We start from the raw sequence: 22,496 nt of genomic DNA on the forward strand, positions 1-22,496 counted from the left end.
TATAAGATGCAAATATAATGCTCGTCATAAAAGCCGTTCTTGATAGAATTGGACTTTATGTACATTTCGTTATTTGTCCCCCATGGCTATAAGCCTATCTTGCCTTGGCGCGCTACACTAAGTCTGGACACGACCACCCGGCCAATGCATCCACACCAGTCGGAGAGGAGAGTGAACTAACTCTTCGTCTTACGGCTTCTACCGTGAGTGCTGAGTGGATAGACGCTTGCCAGCTCAATAAAATGCGCACAGGCCATTTACGTAAAGTGTCATGGTAGGGTGTCGTGACAAACAATGGATGCAATGCCCAAATGTAAAGTACGTGCTGTGCTAAGAAGTTCAAAGTTGTGGTAATGTTATAGCTTTTTAGTGAAGCCAGTGAAATCTGTTGTTATTTTTGCTCTTTAGTAAGGGTATTCCTCAAGCTCCACCATTCAAATGTTTTCAGAGACACCAAAAAACATGTCACTTGGTAGGGACTGGTCCTTATTCACATTTCGCCAATCGCCATTTCTGTGATAAGTGCAAGCTGTCCAGCTAGCTAGCTGTGTGAGAGGACTTGACGATGTCCTCTGAGGGATGATGCTATCAGGGATCCTTGGGATGTCCCTATGCTAAACCCCAACCACAGATGGAACAATGAGCAAGATATTTCACCGGATGTATAAATGTGAAGCATCCGGTAGGTGTTTCCACGCACTACCAAATATGGTGATGAGAGGGAACCCAGTGGCTGGCAGTAGGAGAAGATGGATTTTTGCCAGCATTCTGCAAATTTTCTCATCGATTAAACATTTGATCTCAATACAGTTTTCTGTTTCCAAAACTAGAATCTGTTACGAAGATAGTAGACTAAGTTTGTGGACTTTGCCAAAGCTTTAAAAAATGGCATTCTTTAGGAGTGCAAGGGCGCATTTAGTTATTGCACACTTCACCGGGTAGTGTTCCCTAACAGCAATATCCAAATACATGATACAATGATACAATGCGGCAATACGACCTCGATTGCTCAGTTTTGCTGAGCGGCCAGCACTAGGAAGAGTCTTGGTGGTTCCAAACTTCTTCCATTTAAGAATGATGGAGGCCACTGTGTTCTTGGACCTTCAATGCTGCAGGATTCTTTGGGTACCCTTCCCCAGATCTGTGCCTCGATACAATCCTGTCTCGGAGCTCTACGGTAAGTTCCTTCCACCTCATGGCTCTGTTATGCACTGACGAGTGTGTGCCTTTCCAAATCATGTCCGATAAATTGAATTTACCACAGGTGGACTCCAGTCAAGTTGTAGAAACGTCTCAGGGATGATCAATGGACACAGGATGCACCTGAGCTCAATTTCGAGTCTCGTAACAAAGGGTCTGAATACTTATGTAAATTAGGCATTTGTTTTTTATATATTTTTTTACATTTGCTAAAAAAAATCTGTGTTCACCTTGTCTTTGGGGTATTGTGTGTAGATTGATGAGGAATCAGTTTTATGTAATACATTTTAGAATGAGGCTGTAACGTAACATAGTGAAAAAGGACAAGGGGTCTGAATACTTTCCAAATGCACTGTATATCAGTTATCGGTGAATATTTACACTCTAAAATTGGAATTGGATCCAAAATTCCCATATCGGCCTGGCTCTATTGGACAGTCAGTATTTAAATACGAATTTGAAAAACAAAACTAATGTAATCATTAAGGCCTGCAGTGTGAACAAGGCTTATGTGTCTGCTATTGAGACTATTGAGCTTGGACTAGTGATGAAAGGAAAGACTGAGAGAAGAGGGAAATAAAAAGTTCAACAGGCCATCACTCCATTTGAACCCAACCTTGAACCTTGTTTCCTATCCCAATTGACACTTCTCGCCATGACACACCCTCTATTTACACTCTGTCATGGTGGGAGCACTGCTCCATTACACACACAGTGCTGTTCCCAGCAGCATACTTCTTTGAGAGACTGGATGTTTTGCTTCCTTTGAAAGTCTTCAGCCCCTACATATCTGGGCTGCCCCTGTGTATTTCACAATAGAAAGGAAAGAAAAACCTATTTATCCATCACAGTATACCCAGAAGATTGAGGCAATGTGTTGATATTCAAATAATTGCCATGATTACATTATGAAATGTTTTTGCAGAGATTTTTGTGTTTTAGGGTTGGACAATATCCAGATTTTCATATCGTCACGTCGTCGGGATTTACGTTATTACCGTCTTCGTACACAAGGGGGCACTAAAAATGCTAAAAAAAAGTATTGGGTGTCTATTACCAGAATGCTAACAAAAGTAGCACAGGTAATGGCGTATAGTGGCTGCTAGCTAAATATGCTAACTAGCACAAATGAAAATAAACTAATTGCGAAGACAGGCAATCCAGCTCATAAAGTTATTCAAGTATAGGTTGTAGCTACCGAATGTAATTTAGTGAGTTTGGACACTTGTAAGTGAATGTTAATAAGAGAAAGACATTTTGACTTGTCTGGAGGAAGAAGAGCTCTGGCTCTGGAGCAGCAGGTGTGGAGTCGCTCGGAGAAGCCTCAGGAGCCGACAACGGAGAGGAGGAAAAAAACACAAAGAAATGGAGATGGCAGCAGTAATATATGTACAGATAATTCATCCAAAGTGCTTTGACTTCTCAATCACGGCAGAAAGCTAACATTATATGATGCCCCATCTCCTTATTAAGTCAGCCACTTCGCTAACTAGCAAGTGAAACCAAATACACACCTGGACTCTTTCTCCCATTGTGCTATTTACAAAGAAACACGTGATTAGCTCAACTGTTTTGGGGTACTAAGGTGGTTCCTAATGTAAAATCGTGACAGACCAAATGAAGAACTCAATCTGCTTCATCTCCTAATGTTTTGCACAAGTTGACTACAGGTATTTACTTAAGTAACTACAAAAATTACAGTTTGTTGAAAAAATGAAGGCTGTAACTTAACAGAAATCCCATGTGGGATCGGCGGATGTGAAAATGCCGGGGGAAGAACAGAATCTGTAGTTAGGTTTCCATCCAACTGGCAACACATTTTCATGCGAATCTTTAAAAAATCTGCATTAAAGAAAATATGTATTTTCCCACCACCAAAACAGACTTGTTGCAGATAAAAGTCTCGTTATGACAATCCACAAAATGTACTTTTCCACTTCCGTTTTCACCAAATAAACATGGATTGTTCAATGTGTTCAATCTATTGCATTTTCAACTCTACTGATCGTTTTGTCACAAAACCTGTTGTGTTAAATGGCCTTTGTGCCTATTCTGGTCATACCGTGGGCTTTCACCACCTTGTGAAGTTTCCTGGGATGCACCATGTCATCCCATGACTCCCAATTTGACTTCCATACACATAATTCATTTTACAGACAAAAAGATCCCACCATGTCGAACGAACAAACGATCAGTCATTTATACAATTCGGCACGGGCCAAAAAAGTTTGGGAACCCCAGGTGTGTAACTCCTCTCTCTGTGTGTCCCACAGCGCTGGAGAATGTGTCTAAGTCAGTTCGTCTGTGGAAAACTGCTGTAGAACTGGAGGAGCCAGAAGATGCCAGGATCATGCTGAGCAGAGCTGTGGAGTGCTGTCCCACTAGCGTGGAGGTACACACATTGATATTGTGCAATGTTCTCATAAGGACCCAGTCTCATACAACTCTATCTTCTGCATCCTGACCCTGACTGCTCATCCCAAAATATCACCTTTTTTTTTTACACCCCCTTCCCACACCTTCCTGCCCCCTCTATCTGTGTAGTTGTGGCTGGCACTGGCACGGTTGGAGACCTATGAGAATGCCAGGCGTGTCCTGAACAAGGCCCGTGAGAACATCCCTACAGACCGACACATCTGGATCACCGCCGCCAAGCTGGAGGAGGCCAACGGGAATACGCAAATGGTGGAGAAGATAGTTGACAGAGCCATCACATCACTCGGGGCCAATGGGGTCGAGATCAACAGAGAACAGTGGATACAGGTGAGAGGGAGAAAGTGTGTGTGTGAGAGAGAGGTGAGAGTTTAGAGCAGGAAACACCACTGTGCTGTAAAGCACAAAGTGATGTGAGCCACTTCCAGCTCCTGTTATTTTCCTGTGACCCACTGTCTCCCGCATCCATGATCCAAAAGCCTTCCGCTTCACCCCAGCATTTGGAAAACATCTAATGTTGAAAAGTCCCTTCAGCCTTTACTCAAATCATGCCGGTGTTGACCTTGACTCCACTCTGTAAAAGGATACTATAGTCACTTCCTCTCTTCAGAGGTGCTGGCGTGCCAGAGTCATTTGGAACAACTCTGTCGTCCATGTTATTTAATCACTGCAGCACAAAACAAGTGGAGCACTCAAACACTTTGCACAGGTAGGTGACTGATGTCTTTCTGACCTCTGTGCATTTCACCTCTGTTCAACTTACACTTATTGTTGTGCAACCAAGCTTTGGATTGCAATTATCTGTCGGATTTATTTATTTGTTTTCTTTCCCCTTGTTTTGACTTTTTTCTTGGCTCTAAAGTGAAGTGGTCCATCAACAGTTCTCTGGAACAGGCATGGGAGGTATATTGGAGTACACAGGGGTAATATTAAGCATATGGGTTTGGCACTACAGAGCCAGATCAAACACTGGATTGATTCAACTCAGAAGAAAGATCATGTCATGTTTTTCCCCAGTACAGTTTGAAGCCCTGGCCGCCCATAAATCCGTCTATAAATGGTTGAGGATCCCTGGTTGTGTTTTTTTAGAGGATGTGGGGACATGTTTTCACATAATTCACTCTGTTGTTGCTCCAGCATTCCACTGGCTTGCCTGTGGTTCTCTCTCACTCTCTCTCCTCCCTCTCCCTCCTGTCCTTCCTTTCAACTCCCCCTCTCCCTTTCAAACTTTTCTCACGATTCTTCTTCTCTTCCCTCCCTCGCCTTTTCATTTTCCCTCCCGTCCGTACCCCTCTGTCCTCTCCTCGCTCAACCTATTCTTTCTGCCTCTCCCCCCTCGTCTCCAGGATGCAGAGGAATGTGATAAAGCTGGCAGCGTGGCAACGTGCCAGGCGGTGATCCGGGCGGTTATTGGCATCGGCATCGAGGAGGAGGACTGTAAACACACCTGGATGGAGGATGCAGAGAGTGTAAGCATGACGACCTTTCACCCATTCCTTATCCTCTAATATCGCGATCCCCCTGGATCTATTATCGAGATACTCAGTTTATATTAGACACATATGGCATGTCCTTAGTTTGATACATTATCTGTAATTCTTTTTTATTTCAGTGTGTGTCCCATGGGGCTCTGGAGTGTGCCCGTGCCATCTATGCCCACGCCCTGCAGATGTTCCCTAGCAAGAAGAGTGTGTGGCTCCGCGCAGCCTACTTCGAGAAGAACCACGGCACTAGGTGTGTGTTGAAAGTTGAATTAAATGCCTGTACCTATTGATTGTAATTGTATCAAAGTAGATATCATCACTATGGCACGTTGTCATTGGCAAATTATTCAATAGAAGCCAATCAATTTCATTAGTTGCTTTTCATTCATTTAGTGTATGTAAAATAGTAATTATTTATATAAGGAATCAGCGAGGGGCTATGCGTTCTCTGGAAAATAATGAGTGACGTGGAAGGTGTGTTCCACAATGCATTAGCGAAGTGGAACTAACCTTCCACAGAGTTGCAATATTTTCCAGAGAACGCATAGAGCCCCAAATTGATTATCCGATTTATACCATGGCAGTAATTGAACAAATTTACTGATAGAAATGTGTTGATTTGCAGGGAGAAATGTGTTGATTTGCAGGGAGAAATGTGTTGATTTGCAGGGAGAAATGTGTTTAACATCCACTGAAGTAGCTAGCACGTTTAGTAGATAGCGACAATAGTTGCCTTGGTAACAAACAGGCTTGCTAGTTTAGCTAACCAAACCCATACGGTTAGTTATGATCAATCATTGTTTCAAAGCCTGCCTCTCCTCACACTTTCTCACCATTACTTATTCAATCTCTCTTTCCTTTCTCCTCCCTCTGTCTTTACCCACGTCTCTCTCTCACTCCCTCATTTTCTTCTCATCTGACCCCCTTTCTATCTCTCCACGATGCACCCTTTTACTTCTCACTGTCCACTATCCCCCCCTCCCCCCCAGGGAGTCTCTGGAGGCACTGCTGCAGAGGGCAGTGGCTCACTGTCCCAAGGCTGAGGTGCTATGGCTGATGGGGGCCAAGTCTAAGTGGCTGGCTGAGGATGTGCCTGCTGCCCGTAGCATCCTGGCTCTGGCCTTCCAGGTGAGAGAGGAGCAATGAGCTTGCTAGCCAGAGTAAACATGCTTATTCCAACAGTATCTTTCTTTAAAACAACAGGGTACACAGCAAAGTAAACCAACATTTGGTGGAAGTAAAACACCCTTCCTCCTATCTGTCTGTCTCCAGGCTAACCCTAACAGTGAGGAGATCTGGCTGGCTGCTGTGAAGTTGGAGTCTGAGAATAATGAATATGAGAGAGCACGTCGACTACTGGCCAAGGCCCGCAGCAGTGCTCCAACTGCCAGGGTGAGTGTGGGGTGGTGTGTCAGGGTTTCCGTTAGCCGGCAACTGCCTGCTTTCGGCCAATACATCCAAATGAAAAGCTGATAAAACTTTTGTCGGCCCAAAAAAATCCCATAGCAAAATAATGCTTTTTATTAATTTATGGAAATACCAGTCGATGGAAATACATTTGACCATCAAGCTTATCAGTATATAGGTTAATGTGCATAATGTGGTGGAATGAAATTGGCCTATTTTCGTTGGTCATTATGTATCTTATTCATCCCACACAACTGTCATACACGCCCAGCATACAGAGCCTATTTTCGTTGGTCATTATGTATCTTATTCATCCCACACAACTGTCATACACGCCCAGCATACAGAGCCTATTTTCGTTGGTCATTATGTATCTTATTCATCCCACACAACTGTCATACACGCCCAGCATACAGAGCCTATTTTCGTTGGTCATTATGTATCTTATTCATCCCACACAACTGTCATACACGCCCAGCATACAGAGCCTATTTTGAGTGGGATTTCTCCTGATGGAGGAAAATATGCACTTTTATATAAGCCCATTCATTGCGCAACAATTCTAAATGCAATCGCATGTTAAACCATTTGGTGCCAGGTAAGATTATCATTCTGTGCATTTTCATGGAGCAGTTTTGTTTCAATAATAACTTTTTAGTTTCTATGCGTGCTTAATGTTTTTCACTGACAGCTGCAGCTGAATAATCAGCTAGGCCTATTGCCACGCACACTGCAGGCTTCCCAAATACACATAGATCTATAAGCATGTGATTTGAAACGATCAACAGTAAAAAAATAAAGAAACTAATGATCTTCGATTCCTCTGGCCAAGTCATGCTTTCTGGTGAAGTATTTTCAATGATTTTATTTTATAAATTGGAAAATGTATTTCCATGTACTTCTTTATTAGACCCACCACTGTCATTTCTCTCCTGTTCTATTGGACCCACCACTGTCATTTCTCTCCTGTTCTATTGGACCCACCACTATGCCATTTCTCTCCTGTTCTATTGGACCCACCACTATGTCATTTCTCTCCTGTTCTATTGGACCCACCACTGTCATTTCTCTCCTGTTCTATTGGACCCACCACTATGTCATTTCTCTCCTGTTCTATTGGACCCACCACTGTCATTTCTCTCCTGTTCTATTGGACCCACCACTATGTCATTTCTCTCCTGTTCTATTGGACCCACCACTATGTCATTTCTCTCCTGTTCTATTGGACCCACCACTATGTCATTTCTCTCCTGTTCTATTGGACCCACCACTATGTCATTTCTCTCCTGTTCTATTAGACCCACCACTATGCCATTTCTCTCCTGTTCTATTGGACCCACCACTATGTCATTTCTCTCCTGTTCTATTGGACCCACCACTATGTCATTTCTCTCCTGTTCTATTGGACCTACCACTATGTCATTTCTCTCCTGTTCTATTGGACCCACCACTATGCCATTTCTCTCCTGTTCTATTGGACCCACCACTATGTCATTTCTCTCCTGTTCTATTGGACCCACCACTATGCCATTTCTCTCCTGTTCTATTGGACCCACCACTATGTCATTTCTCTCCTGTTCTATTGGACCCACCACTATGTCATTTCTCTCCTGTTCTATTGGACCCACCACTATGTAATTTCTCTCCTGTTCTATTGGACCCACCACTATGTCATTTCTCTCCTGTTCTATTGGACCCACCACTATGTCATTTCTCTCCTGTTCTATTGGACCCACCACTATGTCATTTCTCTCCTGTTCTATTGGACCCACCACTATGTCATTTCTCTCCTGTTCTATTGGACCCACCACTGTCATTTCTCTCCTGTTCTATTGGACCCACCACTATGTCATTTCTCTCCTGTTCTATTGGACCCACCACTATGTCATTTCTCTCCTGTTCTATTGGACCCACCACTATGTCATTTCTCTCCTGTTCTATTGGACCCACCACTATGTCATTTCTCTCCTGTTCTATTGGACCCACCACTGTCATTTCTCTCCTGTTCTATTGGACCCACCACTATGTCATTTCTCTCCTGTTCTATTGGTTTTCATATCAACTTTCTTTAATCGTCCTCAAGCCAAAGGCACAATCCTAGTCAGATTAGCAACCCATTGTAGTTGTTGACTCCTCTATGGATACAAAGAGCTGAATCAGAGCGAGTCCTACAGTCAGCCAAGACTCCTCTATGGATACAAAGAGCTGAATCAGAGCGAGTCCTACAGTCAGCCAAGACTCCTCTATGGATACAAAGAGCTGAATCAGAGCGAGTCCTACAGTCAGCCAAGACTCCTCTATGGATACAAAGAGCTGAATCAGAGCGAGTCCTACAGTCAGCCAAGACTCCTCTATGGATACAAAGAGCTGAATCAGAGCGAGTCATACAGTCAACCAAGACTCCTCTATGGATACAAAGAGCTGAATCAGAGCGAGTCCTACAGTCAGCCAAGACTCCTCTATGGATACAAAGAGCTGAATCAGAGCGAGTCATACAGTCAGCCAAGACTCCTCTATGGATACAAAGAGCTGAATCAGAGCGAGTCCTACAGTCAGCCAAGACTCCTCTATGGATACAAAGAGCTGAATCAGAGCGAGTCCTACAGTCATCCATCTTCCAGTTTGCCCAACCTCAACATCAGTGTCAGGTGAAAGAGAACGAAAGCCCCAGGGGGATATTTCAAAACTCATTTGTCTTGTCAGAGTGGCCCAGTGGGATATATAGATAGCATAGTGTACACACACACACACACTTTCCTCAGTCATTTACTATCAGGGGAAATGTGAATCTGGAAGCTGCTGGCTGTGCTAGGTGTGTAGGGGTTGCTTCTCGGTCAGGTAGAACAGCAGCAATTGGTGAGATGGACCTGACCTCAAACTTGTTTTGGGAGGAAGTATTATATGAAGGTAATGGTGTTATCCATGCGTCCATGCCCAGGCTTGCTAGATTCACAACTGGATGGGAAACTGCCAAAGTGCTGTCTGTCTCCAGGAGATCATAGCATTGCCTTGCCAGATAAAGTAACAATGTGGTGTTGTTGAAGGTAGAAACACCCAGGCTAGGCTTGAGGAGGTTGCACCTGGCATCATTAACATGATATTAGTTACATTTGAAATGGTTGTTTGATGTCTTGCCACCAAAAATGTATTTGTTCAATGCTATTTCTTCAAGATTTTATTCAGAATGAAATCCTGCTGAGAATATAATTGTTCTAATCTAATGACTATGAAAAATGTATATACAGAGTGTGTGTTTGTCCCATTGCAGGTGTTTATGAAGTCCGTAAAGCTGGAGTGGGTTTTGGGGAACATCGAAGCGGCCCACGAGCTGTGTACCGAGGCTCTTAAACACTATGAGGACTTCCCCAAGCTCTGGATGATGAGGGGACAGATAGAGGAGCAGTCTGAGCACAACGAGAAGGCCAGGGAGGCCTACAACCAGGGGGTGAGGAAGGGGAAAGAGAAGGCCAGGGAGGCCTACAACCAGGGGGTGAGGAAGGGGAGAGAGAAGGCCAGGGAGGCCTACAACCAGGGGGTGAGGAAGGGGAAAGAGAAGGCCAGGGAGGCCTACAACCAGGGGGTGAGGAAGGGGAGAGAGAAGGCCAGGGAGGCCTACAACCAGGGGGTGAGGAAGGGGAGAGAGAAGGCCAGGGAGGCCTACAACCAGGGGGTGAGGAAGGGGAGCGAGGGAGAAAGAAGGCCAGGGAGGCCTACAACCAGGGGGTGAGGAAGGGGAGCGAGGGAGAAAGAAGGCCAGGGAGGCCTACAACCAGGGGGTGAGGAGGGAGAGCGAAGGCCAGGGAGGCCTACAACCAGGGAGTGAGGAAGGGGAGCGAGGGAGAAAGAAGGCCAGGGAGGCCTACAACCAGGGGGTGAGGAGGGAGAGCGAAGGCCAGGGAGGCCTACAACCAGGGAGTGAGGAAGGGGAGCGAGGGAGAAAGAAGGCCAGGGAGGCCTACAACCAGGGGGTGAGGAAGGGGAGAGAGAAGGCCAGGGAGGCCTACAACCAGGGGGTGAGGAAGGGGAGCGAGGGAGAGCGAAGGCCAGGGAGGCCTACAACCAGGGGTGAGGAGGGAGAGCGAAGGCCAGGGAGGCCTACAACCATGGGGTGAGGAGGGAGAGCGAAGGCCAGGGAGGCCTACAACCAGGGGGTGAGGAAGGGGAGCGAGGGAGAGCGAAGGCCAGGGGGTGAGGAGGGAGAGAGAAGGCCAGGGAGGCCTACAACCAGGGGGTGAGGAAGGGGAGAGATAAGGCCAGGGGGTGAGGAGGGAGAGAGAAGGCCAGGGAGGCCTACAACAACCAGGGGGTGAGGAGGGAGCGAGAAGGCCAGGGAGGCCTACAACCAGGGGGTGAGGAAGGGGAGCGAGAAGGCCAGGGAGGCCTACAACCAGGGGGTGAGGAAGGGGAGCGAGAAGGCCAGGGAGGCCTACAACCAGGGGGTGAGGAAGGGGAGCGAGAAGGCCAGGGAGGCCTACAACCAGGGGGTGAGGAAGGGGAGCGAGAAGGCCAGGGAGGCCTACAACCAGGGGGTGAGGAAGGGGAGCGAGAAGGCCAGGGAGGCCTACAACCAGGGGGTGAGGAAGGGGAGCGAGAAGGCCAGGGAGGCCTACAACCAGGGGGTGAGGAAGGGGAGCGAGAAGGCCAGGGAGGCCTACAACCAGGGGGTGAGGAAGGGGAGCGAGAAGGCCAGGGAGGCCTACAACCAGGGGGTGAGGAAGGGGAGCGAGAAGGCCAGGGAGGCCTACAACCAGGGGGTGAGGAAGGGGAGCGAGGGAGAGAGAAGGCCAAGGAGGCCTACAACCGGGGGGGTAAGGAAGTGGAGCGAGGGAGAGAGAAGGCCAAGGAGGCCTACAACCGGGGGGGTAAGGAAGGGGAGCGAGGGAGAGAGAATGCCAAGGAGGCCTACAACCAGGGGGTAAGGAAGGGGAGCGAGGGAGAGAGAAGGCCAAGGAGGCCTACAACCAGGGGGTAAGGAAGGGGAGCGAGGGAGAGAGAAGGCCAAGGAGGCCTACAACCAGGGGGTAAGGAAGGGGAGCGAGGGAGAGAGAAGGCCAAGGAGGCCTACAACCAGGGGGTAAGGAAGGGGAGCGAGGGAGAGAGAAGGCCAAGGAGGCCTACAACCAGGGGGTGAGAGAGGTGGAAGGGAGATTGGACGTGAAGACAGGAGCGGGCATTCTGGATGATGAGAGATATCTGAATACATTCATATAGCTAGAGCGACAGTAGGCTATCTGAAGTTCAATGTTGCTCAGTTATGTGTGTTTAACACTGATTCATCTTAACTCTGTGTGTGTGTGTGTGTGTAGCTGAAGAAGTGTCCCCACTCCATGTCCCTGTGGCTGCTGCTGTCTCGTCTGGAGGAGAGGGTTGGCCAGCTGACCAGGGCCAGATCCATTCTGGAGAAATCACGCCTCAAGAATCCACAGAGCCCAGACCTATGGTGAGATATACAGACGCATTACGCTTACACACAGACACACACTCTTAAAACACACAAACTGGTTGATGCATACACAATACCTTGTTTGTGTGTGTTGTCAGGTTGGAGTCGGTGAGATTGGAGTTCAGGGCAGGGCTGAAGAACATCGCCAACACACTGATGGCTAAAGCCCTACAAGAGTGCCCGAACTCAGGTAAGACAGTCCGTCACAATGTGTGTGTGATGGAAAGCAATTCTCAGTCTTTTTAGTCTGCTAGATCCAAGTGGTGATTGTCCCAGTTAGCTTGGTCTCACTGTTGAGAATATGAGATGTATTTACTCACATAAACCAGGTTTCCATCTAACATTTTTATGTGAGTAAAGTACATGTCGGATAGATAATGTCACGACAGACCTGATGGAAACAGCAAATGTGTCTGTAAACTTTCCAAATGTCGACAAAACAATACTCTAGACAAGGTGGGATCTTTTTGTGAAATGGCAGTGGAAATTCCTTTATGCACAAATATGGATATAATAACCATTTCGACATAAACTTGGAGTCACGCGATGATATTGTGTGTGGTCTTTCCACTACGACTCGTCAGGAAAGCATGCAGTTTATTAGGCTGCAGATGACATAGGTTATGAACTTCACAGGGTGGTGAAAGTGCAAGATGGTGGCATGATGATCGATGCTTGGCTGCCGTTTGACAAAACAAAATCATAATGATCTCATCATGTGGTATGCTGTATCTTCGAGCTGCTGGGCACATTTGCTCTTTAACGCAAAAAATATTTCGGGAGAGTGGAAAATGCAATGGAAAACCATTTACATTAGATTAGTTTATTCAGTACATAGGAATTTAACTGCACAAGTCATTTGTATGTCCATTACATCATCACGCACAGCCTTTGATCTGCAAGTCAATTTGATGATGTAAACATCTCCGGTGGGAAATTTAGTTTTTTTGTATTTATGTGGATTTTAGAATATTTGCATGGAAATCTGTCGCCAACTGGTTGGAAACCTAGCTAGTGAAGTGTAAATAAAACAGAATTCTGATGTTTACTCAATTGACATGGTTTAGTCCTCAGACATCAGAAGGTTAAAGTTGTTTGTGTTTTAACTATGTCTATATTTAATCATGATCATCAGTTCAACATGAAACAGTTGAGGATGTAGAAAATATTCTTACATATTGCATTTACATATATCTCTGTCTTTCTGTAGGTATCCTGTGGGCTGAGGCAGTGTTTCTGGAGGCACGGCCCCAGAGGAAGACTAAGAGTGTTGATGCTCTGAAGAAGTGTGAACACGACCCACACGTCCTGCTAGCCGTGGCCAAGTATGACACACACTACCAAGCTACAGAACATTAATCCTTCACTCTTTCTCTCACAACCCCCCCTCCCTCTTATCTGTGCTATGACCACCTTCCCCTTTGTACTGTCTCAGTAGGACAAACTCTCCCTCGCTCTGCTTTCATTACTTCAGTAGGTTAAACTCCCTCGCTCTGCTTTCATTCCTTCAGTAGGACAAACTCTCCCTCGCTCTGCTTTCATTCCTTCAGTAGGACAAACTCTCCCTCGCTCTGCTTTCATTCCTTCAGTAGGACAAACTCTCCCTCGCTCTGCTTTCATTCCTTCAGTAGGACAAACTCTCCCTCGCTCTGCTTTCATTCCTTCAGTAGGACAAACTCTCCCTCGCTCTGCTTTCATTCCTTCAGTAGGACAAACTCTCCCTCGCTCTGCTTTCATTCCTTCAGTAGGACAAACTCTCCCTCGCTCTGCTTTCATTCCTTCAGTAGGACAAACTCCCTCGCTCTGCTTTCATTCCTTCAGTAGGACAAACTCTCCCTCGCTCTGCTTTCATTCCTTCAGTAGGACAAACTCTCCCTCGCTCTGCTTTCATTCCTTCAGTAGGACAAACTCTCCCTCGCTCTGCTTTCATTCCTTCAGTAGGACAAACTCTCCCTCGCTCTGCTTTCATTCCTTCAGTAGGACAAACTCTCCCTCGCTCTGCTTTCATTCCTTCAGTAGGACAAACTCTCCCTCGCTCTGCTTTCATTCCTTCAGTAGGACAAACTCTCCCTCGCTCTGCTTTCATTCCTTCAGTAGGACAAACTCTCCCTCGCTCTGCTTTCATTCCTTCAGTAGGACAAACTCTCCCTCGCTCTGCTTTCATTCCTTCAGTAGGACAAACTCGCTCTGCTTTCATTCCTTCAGTAGGACAAACTCGCTCTGCTTTCATTCCTTCAGTAGGACAAACTCGCTCTGCTTTCATTCCTTCAGTAGGACAAACTAACCCCCGCTCTGCTCTCGAAACTACAATATTCTTTGATTTTCTGAAACATGGCTCTCGGACAAGACACATGACTATCCGACTATCCAACTCAATGGATTCTCCATTCACCAGGCGGACAGGACAGTGGAGTCAGGGAAATCAAGGGGGGAGGGTTTTGCTCCAGCTCGATGTGTCGACCCACTGTTCACCCGTCTTGGAATTCCTGATGGTCAAATGCTGACCCTTCTTTCTCCTGAGGTACTTTTCAGCTGTTATCGTGAATGTTGTATACATTTCACCTCGGGATAATAAAAATAACACGCCGGCCCTTAACGAACTGTACAAGGCTTTGCACCAGCAAGGAAACCTATATCCAGGGGGTGCTTTTCTGGTTGTCGGTGATATTAATTCCCATCACGAAAACACGTGATGCCCAACTTCCATCAACACATCTCCAACGACACTAGGGGTGATAAAGTCCTAGACCACTGTTATTCTACCCACAAGCAAGCATGTAAGGCCCTTCCTCATCCGCCATTTGACAAATCCGATCATGACTGCGTTCTCCTGTTTCCTGTTTACTAGCATAAACTCAAACAGGAAGTACCCATGACACGCTCAGTTAAGAAATGGTCACCAGAATCAAAGATTATGCTACATGTCTGCTTTGCTACCGCTGATTGGAATGTGTTTAGAGACTCCGCCGACAACATTGACAACCTAACCACCTCTGGCACCCTTCTTCATTAGAAGATTTATCGGTGATGTTGCCCCACTGTGAGGGTTCGCGGCTTCCCCAATCAAAAGCCCTGGATTACCACTGAGGTTGGCGCTAAAATAAAGGCCATGGCTACCGCACACAGCGCTATCGTAGACAACCCTGAGGCTACGGCCAAGGACAGGAATGACTAAGAAGTCCCGCTATGCCCTCCTCAGTCGTCAAACGAGCCAAAAGACAATCACACTACACGGGCTCCGACGCCCGCCGCATGTGACTGGGACTACAGTCCATTACGGATTGCAAAGGATGACCTTACCGTGATCTGCCCAACGATGCCTTTCTACTAGACTAACTCAATGCATTTTATACACGCTTTGACAACAACATTGTGAGGGCTGTCACCAACCCAGAGGATTGGGTGATTTCACACATTGACTACTGCCCTGTAGCAATCACTTGTGTAATCATGAAGTGCTTTGAGAGGCTGGTCATGGCACACATTAACTCCACCGTCCCAGACACCCTAGACACACTCCAATTTGCATACCACCCCAACAGATCCATATGTGACACTATCTCCATTTTTCTCCACACTGCCCTGAGTATTTTGTTAATTGACTAAAGCTCAGCGTTCAACACCATTGTCCCCTCCATGTTCGTCACCAAGCTACGGACTCTGGGTCTGAACGCCTCCCGCTGCAACTGGTTCCTGGCTCCTGGCCAAGCCCAGGTGGTAAGGGTAGGCAACATCACCTCTGCCAAGCTGGCCCTCAACACAGGGGCCCCACTTGGGTGTGTGCTTAGTCCCCTCCTGTACTCCCTGTTCACCCACGACTGCGTGGCCACGCACGACTCCAACACCATCATCAAGTTTGCTGACGACATGACGGTGGTAGGCCTGATCACCGGTAGTGTGGTGTGGTGTGGTGCCAGAAAAACAACCTCTCCCTCAACGTCAGTAAGACCAAGGAGCTGATTGGGTACAACGGGAAAGGCTGTAGGAGGTTAAAATAGTTTGGCCCTCGTATCCTCAAAGTTCTACAGCTGTATCATTGAGAGCATTTTGACTGGCTGCATCACTGCCTGGTATGGAAATAATACTGCCCTCGATCGCATGGCGCTACAGAGGGTGGTGCAGACAGCTCAGTACATCACTGCCTGGTATGGAAATAATACTGCCCTCGATCGCATGGCGCTACAGAGGGTGGTGCAGACAGCTCAGTACATCACTGCCTGGTATGGAAATAATACTGCCCTCGATCGCATGGCGCTACAGAGGGTGGTGCAGACAGCTCAGTACATCACTGCCTGGTATGGAAATAATACTGCCCTCGATCGCATGGCGCTACAGAGGGTGGTGCAGACAGCTCAGTACATCACTGCCTGGTATGGAAATAATACTGCCCTCGATCGCATGGCGCTACAGAGGGTGGTGCAGACAGCTCAGTACATCACTGCCTGGTATGGAAATAATACTGCCCTCGATCGCATGGCGCTACAGAGGGTGGTGCAGACAGCTCAGTACATCACTGCCTGGTATGGAAATAATACTGCCCTCGATCGCATGGCGCTACAGAGGGTGGTGCAGACAGCTCAGTACATCACTGCCTGGTATGGAAATAATACTGCCCTCGATCGCATGGCGCTACAGAGGGTGGTGCAGACAGCTCAGTACATCACTGCCTGGTATGGAAATAATACTGCCCTCGATCGCATGGCGCTACAGAGGGTGGTGCAGACAGCTCAGTACATCACTGCCTGGTATGGAAATAATACTGCCCTCGATCGCATGGCGCTACAGAGGGTGGTGCAGACAGCTCAGTACATCACTGCCTGGTATGGAAATAATACTGCCCTCGATCGCATGGCACTACAGAGGGTGGTGCAGACAGCTCAGTACATCACTGCCTGGTATGGAAATAATACTGCCCTCGATCGCATGGCGCTACAGAGGGTGGTGCAGACAGCTCAGTACATCACTGCCTGGTATGGAAATAATACTGCCCTCGATCGCATGGCGCTACAGAGGGTGGTGCAGACAGCTCAGTACATCACTGCCTGTTATGGAAATAATACTGCCCTCGATCGCATGGCGCTACAGAGGGTGGTGCAGACAGCTCAGTACATCACTGGGGCCGAGATCCCTGCCATCCAGGACATCTATATCAGGTGGTGTTTTAGGAATGTCCTGAAAGTTGTTAGACTCGACCCAAGCCATAGACTATCCTCTCTGCTTCCACACGGCAAGTGGTACAGGTGCAGTGTTCAAAGCTGTCATCAAGACAACGGGAGGCTACTTTTTAACAATCTCAAATATCAAATATATTTTGATTTGTTTAACACTTTTTTTTTTGGTTACTGCATGATTCAATATGTGTTATTTCATAGTTTTGATGTCTTCACCATTATTCTACAATGTAGACAATAGTAAAAAATGTAAACACTTGAATGAGTAGGTGTGTCCAACCTTTTGACTGGTACTGTACATGTTGACCGCCGTCACTCCAGTATCCCAGCACATTGTAAATATGGTATTGGAACTGCGCCTGTATATGGTATGCTTGCTTGCTTGTTTACTTCATATTTCTTATTTCTCGTGTTTTTGTTCTAGTATTATGTTGTTATTAATTATTGCATTGTTGCGTTTTGAGTTTGCAAGAAAGGCTTGTGCATGTGACATTACAACTTGAAACTTAACTTTCATTCCTTCGGTAGGTTAAACTCTCCCTCCCTCGCTCTCTCTTACTTTCACTCTGTCAACATATTAGTCGTAATCTGGCGGTAACCAGCTCGTGTGTGTGTGTGTGTGTGTGTTGCAGGCTGTTCTGGAGCGAGCGTAAGATCACTAAGGCCAGAGAGTGGTTCCTGAGGACAGTGAAGATTGAGCCAGACCTGGGAGATGCCTGGGCCCTCTTCTACAAGTTTGAGATGCAACACGGCACTGAGGTGTGTGTGTGTGTGTGTGTGTGTGTGTGTGTGAATGAGCTTGTATGTGTGTGGGTGGCTCTGTGTTGTTCTATGGTGTCTCACATTCTCTCTCTCTCTCTCTCTCTCTCTGTGTCCCCTGTAGGAGCAGCAGGAAGAGGTGCGTAAGCGGTGTGAGAACGCTGAGCCGCGTCACGGGGAGCTGTGGTGTGCCGAGTCCAAACATGTCCTCTACTGGCAGAAGAAGATAGGAGAGATCCTCACACAGGTCGCTTCCAAGATAAAAAACACCTTCTAAAGTTGGACAGACAGACACTGTGTGTGTTATGGATCTGTTTCTATGACTCCGTGCCCCTCTGTCCATTAACCAGTGACACACACCTCAAGTTCTCTCCTTTCAAAGTCTGTGGTAGGGAGTAGCAGCATAATTGCAGTCTTCGGGGACACACTTGCCTGGTCTGAGGAGTGGACTATGGTTCACTATTAGTACAGAATATTTGCATATTTACAGTGTTATACAATGTATGCAGAGTTGTTTTTAAAGCACATTGCTGTTGGGAAAATGAAAACAGGATATTTTGTTGAACTTCATTTTTTATGGAATTGTGAAATAAAATGTCCTTCAATTGAATCTGCAAGGATATTCTTGGAGCAGACTTAGTTACCTGATACCAGCTCTGTAAAGAAGTTAATGCGACCATTAGTTTGACCATGGTATTGTTTTTTTTTACTCTTCTGTAATTTGTTTGACCGAGATATACACCGTAAATAGTTAGTCATGATTCATTGCTTGTGTATGTCTTACGACTGTTTAAAACCGCTCCGGAGGATTCCTCAATAAAAAACAAACTGAAAATCAACCATTTAATTGCCTTGGATATCAGATCTCTTCTTAAGAAAACAAGCATCTTCCAAGATCTGTATGTGGCATGACAATATTGGTGAGATGAGTCGGCTCAAGATCACACATTTTATTTGTCACATGCTTCATAAACAACCGGTGTAGACTAACGAGGAAATGCTTACTTACGGGTCCTTGTCCAACAATGCAAAGCTAATTTAAGTCTATTGATGCACCTGCGTCAATCTAAGTAACATAATAAAAAATCGCCATAAATCCATGAGTTTAAACTAGAGATATGAGTTTTTGCATGTGCAGTGTCTCAATCCACCGCATCAGTGTTACCCTTTTGCATGTGCAGTGTCTCAATCCACCGCATCAGTGTTACCCTTTTGCATGTGCAGTGTCTCAATCCACCGCATCAGTGTCACCCTTTTGCATGTGCAGTGGAAAGTGGCCGAGCTACAGCAGTGTTTGTCAGACCATGAGACATCCCAAAAATTGGTATTCTCACAAATGTTCGGCTTACAAACTATTATGACCACTCCATGGAAAGGGGAGACACCCATGAACGCAATGGCCTTCTCTGTTTTAGTCTACGACCTCCACAAGTGTCACAGGACTTGTGTGAAGGGGAAGGGAATCCATACAAACCACCTAGTATGGAGGTCGTTTTGTGGCAACAAAAGGGGTTAAATGTGTCATATTTCTTAGATATGACACTCTTCAAAACCCTATTCCTTATCATACATTTTTGGCTGTCCTTTGCCATTTCTGAATGTGTTATTCAATATTTTATTTAGAATTATTTTGATACCTAAAGGGGCCCTAAACTTCAAAATCAAATAGCTAAATGATCCATGGTATGGCCATCTAAAAACAATTCCATGTGTTAGCTTAGTAACCACCCCCCCTTTAAAGCATGGGTTTGAGGTAGCTATGTACAAATAGGTAGGCTAAAGTGACTAGGCAACAGGATAGATAGAAAGTAGCAGCAGCAGCATATGTGATGAGTGTGTGTGTGGTCCATATTCGTGTGTGGGAAGAGTTAGTACACAAAGGGTCAACGCAGCTAGTCCGGCCAGCCATTCAATTAGCTATTTAGCAATCTTTTGGCTTGGGGGTAGAAGCTGTTCAGGGTCCGGTTGGTTCCAAACTAGGTGCACTGGTACTGTTTGCTGTGCGGTAGCAGAGAATGGTCTATGGCTTGGTTGGCTGGAGTCTTTGACCATTTTTGGGGCCTCCCTCTGACATCGCATCCCTCCAATAGAAACATCCACATAAAGTCTGTAAATAGGGCGTTTGGGCCACCACGAGACAGAACAGCTTCAATGCACCTTGGCATAGATTCTACAACTGTCTGGAACTCTATTGGAGGGATGCGACACTATTCTTCCAAGAGAAATTATCCAGGTGAATGCCTGCCTCAGACCACTTGGAGAACATAAAGTCCTCCCAAGTCACTTTATACACACAAGATCTCTGCTAAACATAGAATCACATGGTGATCTATCTCTCTGGGACCTCCAATATCTTCAGAACGAAGTTGACAACAAATACAAAGTTGCCATTGTCTTTGCAATTGATACAAACAAGCGACATACCGAGATGACTGCATCAATCTAATTAACATAAAACAAACATCCCCATCAAAATCCATCTGTTGAAGCTAGAGATGTTTTTTGTATGGACTCCGTCTCAATCTACCGCATTCGCCTATGTCGGTCTTTCGCATCTGCTGTGGAAAGTGGTAGAGCTACAGTAGTAATGTTTGTCAGAGCAGGAGACGAAGACCTCTGTAGTGTCCGAACGGTTTGGGCTACAAACTAATATGACCCCAAACGGAAAGGGAGACTCACAAACACCATGATATTCTCCGTTTTACTCTATGATCCCACAAGTGTTACAGGACTCATACGAAGGTAACCGCATACTGGTTAAAACATTTTATGGAAGGGGTTAAATGTGTGTTTAAAAAATATTTACTGACCTTTCTTATATCTCCTATAAGACAGACACTTCAAACATGCATGATTTCTTTTTGGACTGTTTTGACATTTCTGAATAGAACCCTCCCAAAGGTTCAGACAGTTTACAATATAAACAGTAGGCTAAAGGCCTATTTCAATCATATTGAAATACATTTCATGTTCAATCAAGTTCTATTCATCTACTTGTAGGCTACTGTCTGCCATGTGTCACAATATATGGTTTGGAGATGACACAGCATAATACAGACAGAAGCATGTCTGTTCTACGAAATACATTCACAGATATTTGTAATTCTCTGTTACGCTGTGTGTACTGAAGTGACATGCATGATTGTCGCTGACACTATGACTTTCAGATGAAGGGAATGAAATAGTCTGTAATGTGCATCACTGCAGCTCTCAACTCACACAGCGGTGTCGCTTCTGGCAAAGTCATTCAAAGTGTTATACTTTATCACTCAGGATGGAACTTTCCAGTGCTACTATTTTTGCCATGTGATGTTAGTATAACAAAATCAGATCACCCCAAAATAGAATAGTTGACCTATTTACCTATATGGCTTGTGGTTGTTGTGATCAATATTCCTCTCAAGGCACATTCAAGTTGCTAGAATCATGGAAGGGAAACATTCTGACCCTGCAGTCAATGCTCTACAAATCTTCATGTATTTGGAAAGCTGGGGATGCCAGTTTTCCATTGCTACCACATTTATCTCTCTACTCCTTCAATTGTGCATGTGGCTTTGTTTACAGCGATCCGTAAGGTTCTAAATCTCTGCAACACAAGTTCCTATGAAGACCTTGTACTGTATCTACAAGATTCTGACTTGGGCCAATGAAGGACTGTAGTTGAATCGGACCAGAGGATGACTTGTTCGATGGGCAGGGTGAGTTCTGCTTGGAGGACACTGGCCAGCTGAGCCCCAGTAAGTGCAGCACTCAGCCCCAAGCGTGGCGTTGACAGCTGTTTCTTTGGTGCAACGCGAGACCTGGCCAGAATGAAAGAAATGTGCATCTGCTTCTGGTCATCCACAGTCTGCATGTAGGCAACAGAGCCATATGATCTCTATGACGCATCACAGAATATGTGGAGGTCTCTGGTTGACTTTGGATTGTCAGCATATGGTGGTACGTAAGTTCTGGTGAGTTCCATCTGGACAAGGTCAGGAATCTCTTGTTCCCAGAAAAGCCATCTGTCTAGCAGGCTCTGAAGTTGAATGGGCTCATCCCAAACTATCCCTTCTTTCCACAGGTCCTGGGCGAGTACCTTGGCTCGGGTTGTGAAAGGCACGATGTAGCCTAGTGGGTGGTATTGACGGGCAAGCATGCTGTAGATATTCCTCATTGTAGGTTTTGAGAGCTACACAATGTGGTGCTTATATCTCAAGGAGTCTCTGAGGCAGTTTCAACGTTGCCAAAGGGGTTGGTTCCTGGAGGTCCGTGCTACTTTGGGAAAGCTACAGTTCACTGCTTTCTGATCTAGCCTTGGGCAGTATGTGCTCGATGACAGCCGGTACATTGCTGGCCCAACGGTGTATCTAAAAGCCTATAGTATGGAGCAATTGCCGCAGTACATTAACAAGGTTTCTTGCTTCATCGGCAGAGGGGATGTCACTACTTACAGCTACGGCATGTTGACAGAATCTGAGCAGGACAGGGATGGTCCCAAGGTTGGTCCAGGGAGGAGAAGGTCATTGAGTGACTGTCCTTTATGCTGGAACGAACAGTTAAACACAATCCTATCTTTTCCATTGTGATGTACAATATAGTAGGTATAAACAAGGACTC

At 46.0% G+C, this 22,496-nt stretch overlaps 1 protein-coding gene across 1 annotated transcript in view; it reads left to right on the forward strand.

Moving 5' to 3' along the window:
- Positions 1–18,736, forward strand: part of prpf6 (PRP6 pre-mRNA processing factor 6 homolog (S. cerevisiae)) — a 29,934-nt gene extending 11,198 nt beyond the window's left edge. Inside the window, exons 10-21 of the mRNA XM_020458778.2 lie at positions 3,474–3,592; positions 3,745–3,963; positions 4,980–5,102; positions 5,246–5,367; positions 6,107–6,245; positions 6,390–6,509; positions 9,793–9,969; positions 11,831–11,964; positions 12,066–12,157; positions 13,178–13,292; positions 17,771–17,897; positions 18,022–18,736. Of these exons, the coding sequence (XP_020314367.1) occupies positions 3,474–3,592; positions 3,745–3,963; positions 4,980–5,102; positions 5,246–5,367; positions 6,107–6,245; positions 6,390–6,509; positions 9,793–9,969; positions 11,831–11,964; positions 12,066–12,157; positions 13,178–13,292; positions 17,771–17,897; positions 18,022–18,174 (1,640 nt within the window). The 3' untranslated portion in view covers positions 18,175–18,736. The remainder of the gene's footprint in view (positions 1–3,473; positions 3,593–3,744; positions 3,964–4,979; positions 5,103–5,245; positions 5,368–6,106; positions 6,246–6,389; positions 6,510–9,792; positions 9,970–11,830; positions 11,965–12,065; positions 12,158–13,177; positions 13,293–17,770; positions 17,898–18,021) is intronic.
- Positions 18,737–22,496: the final 3,760 nt, after the last annotated feature.

The sequence above is a fragment of the Oncorhynchus kisutch genome, linkage group LG24 (assembly GCF_002021735.2).
Source record: "Oncorhynchus kisutch isolate 150728-3 linkage group LG24, Okis_V2, whole genome shotgun sequence".
NCBI lineage: Eukaryota > Metazoa > Chordata > Actinopteri > Salmoniformes > Salmonidae > Oncorhynchus > Oncorhynchus kisutch.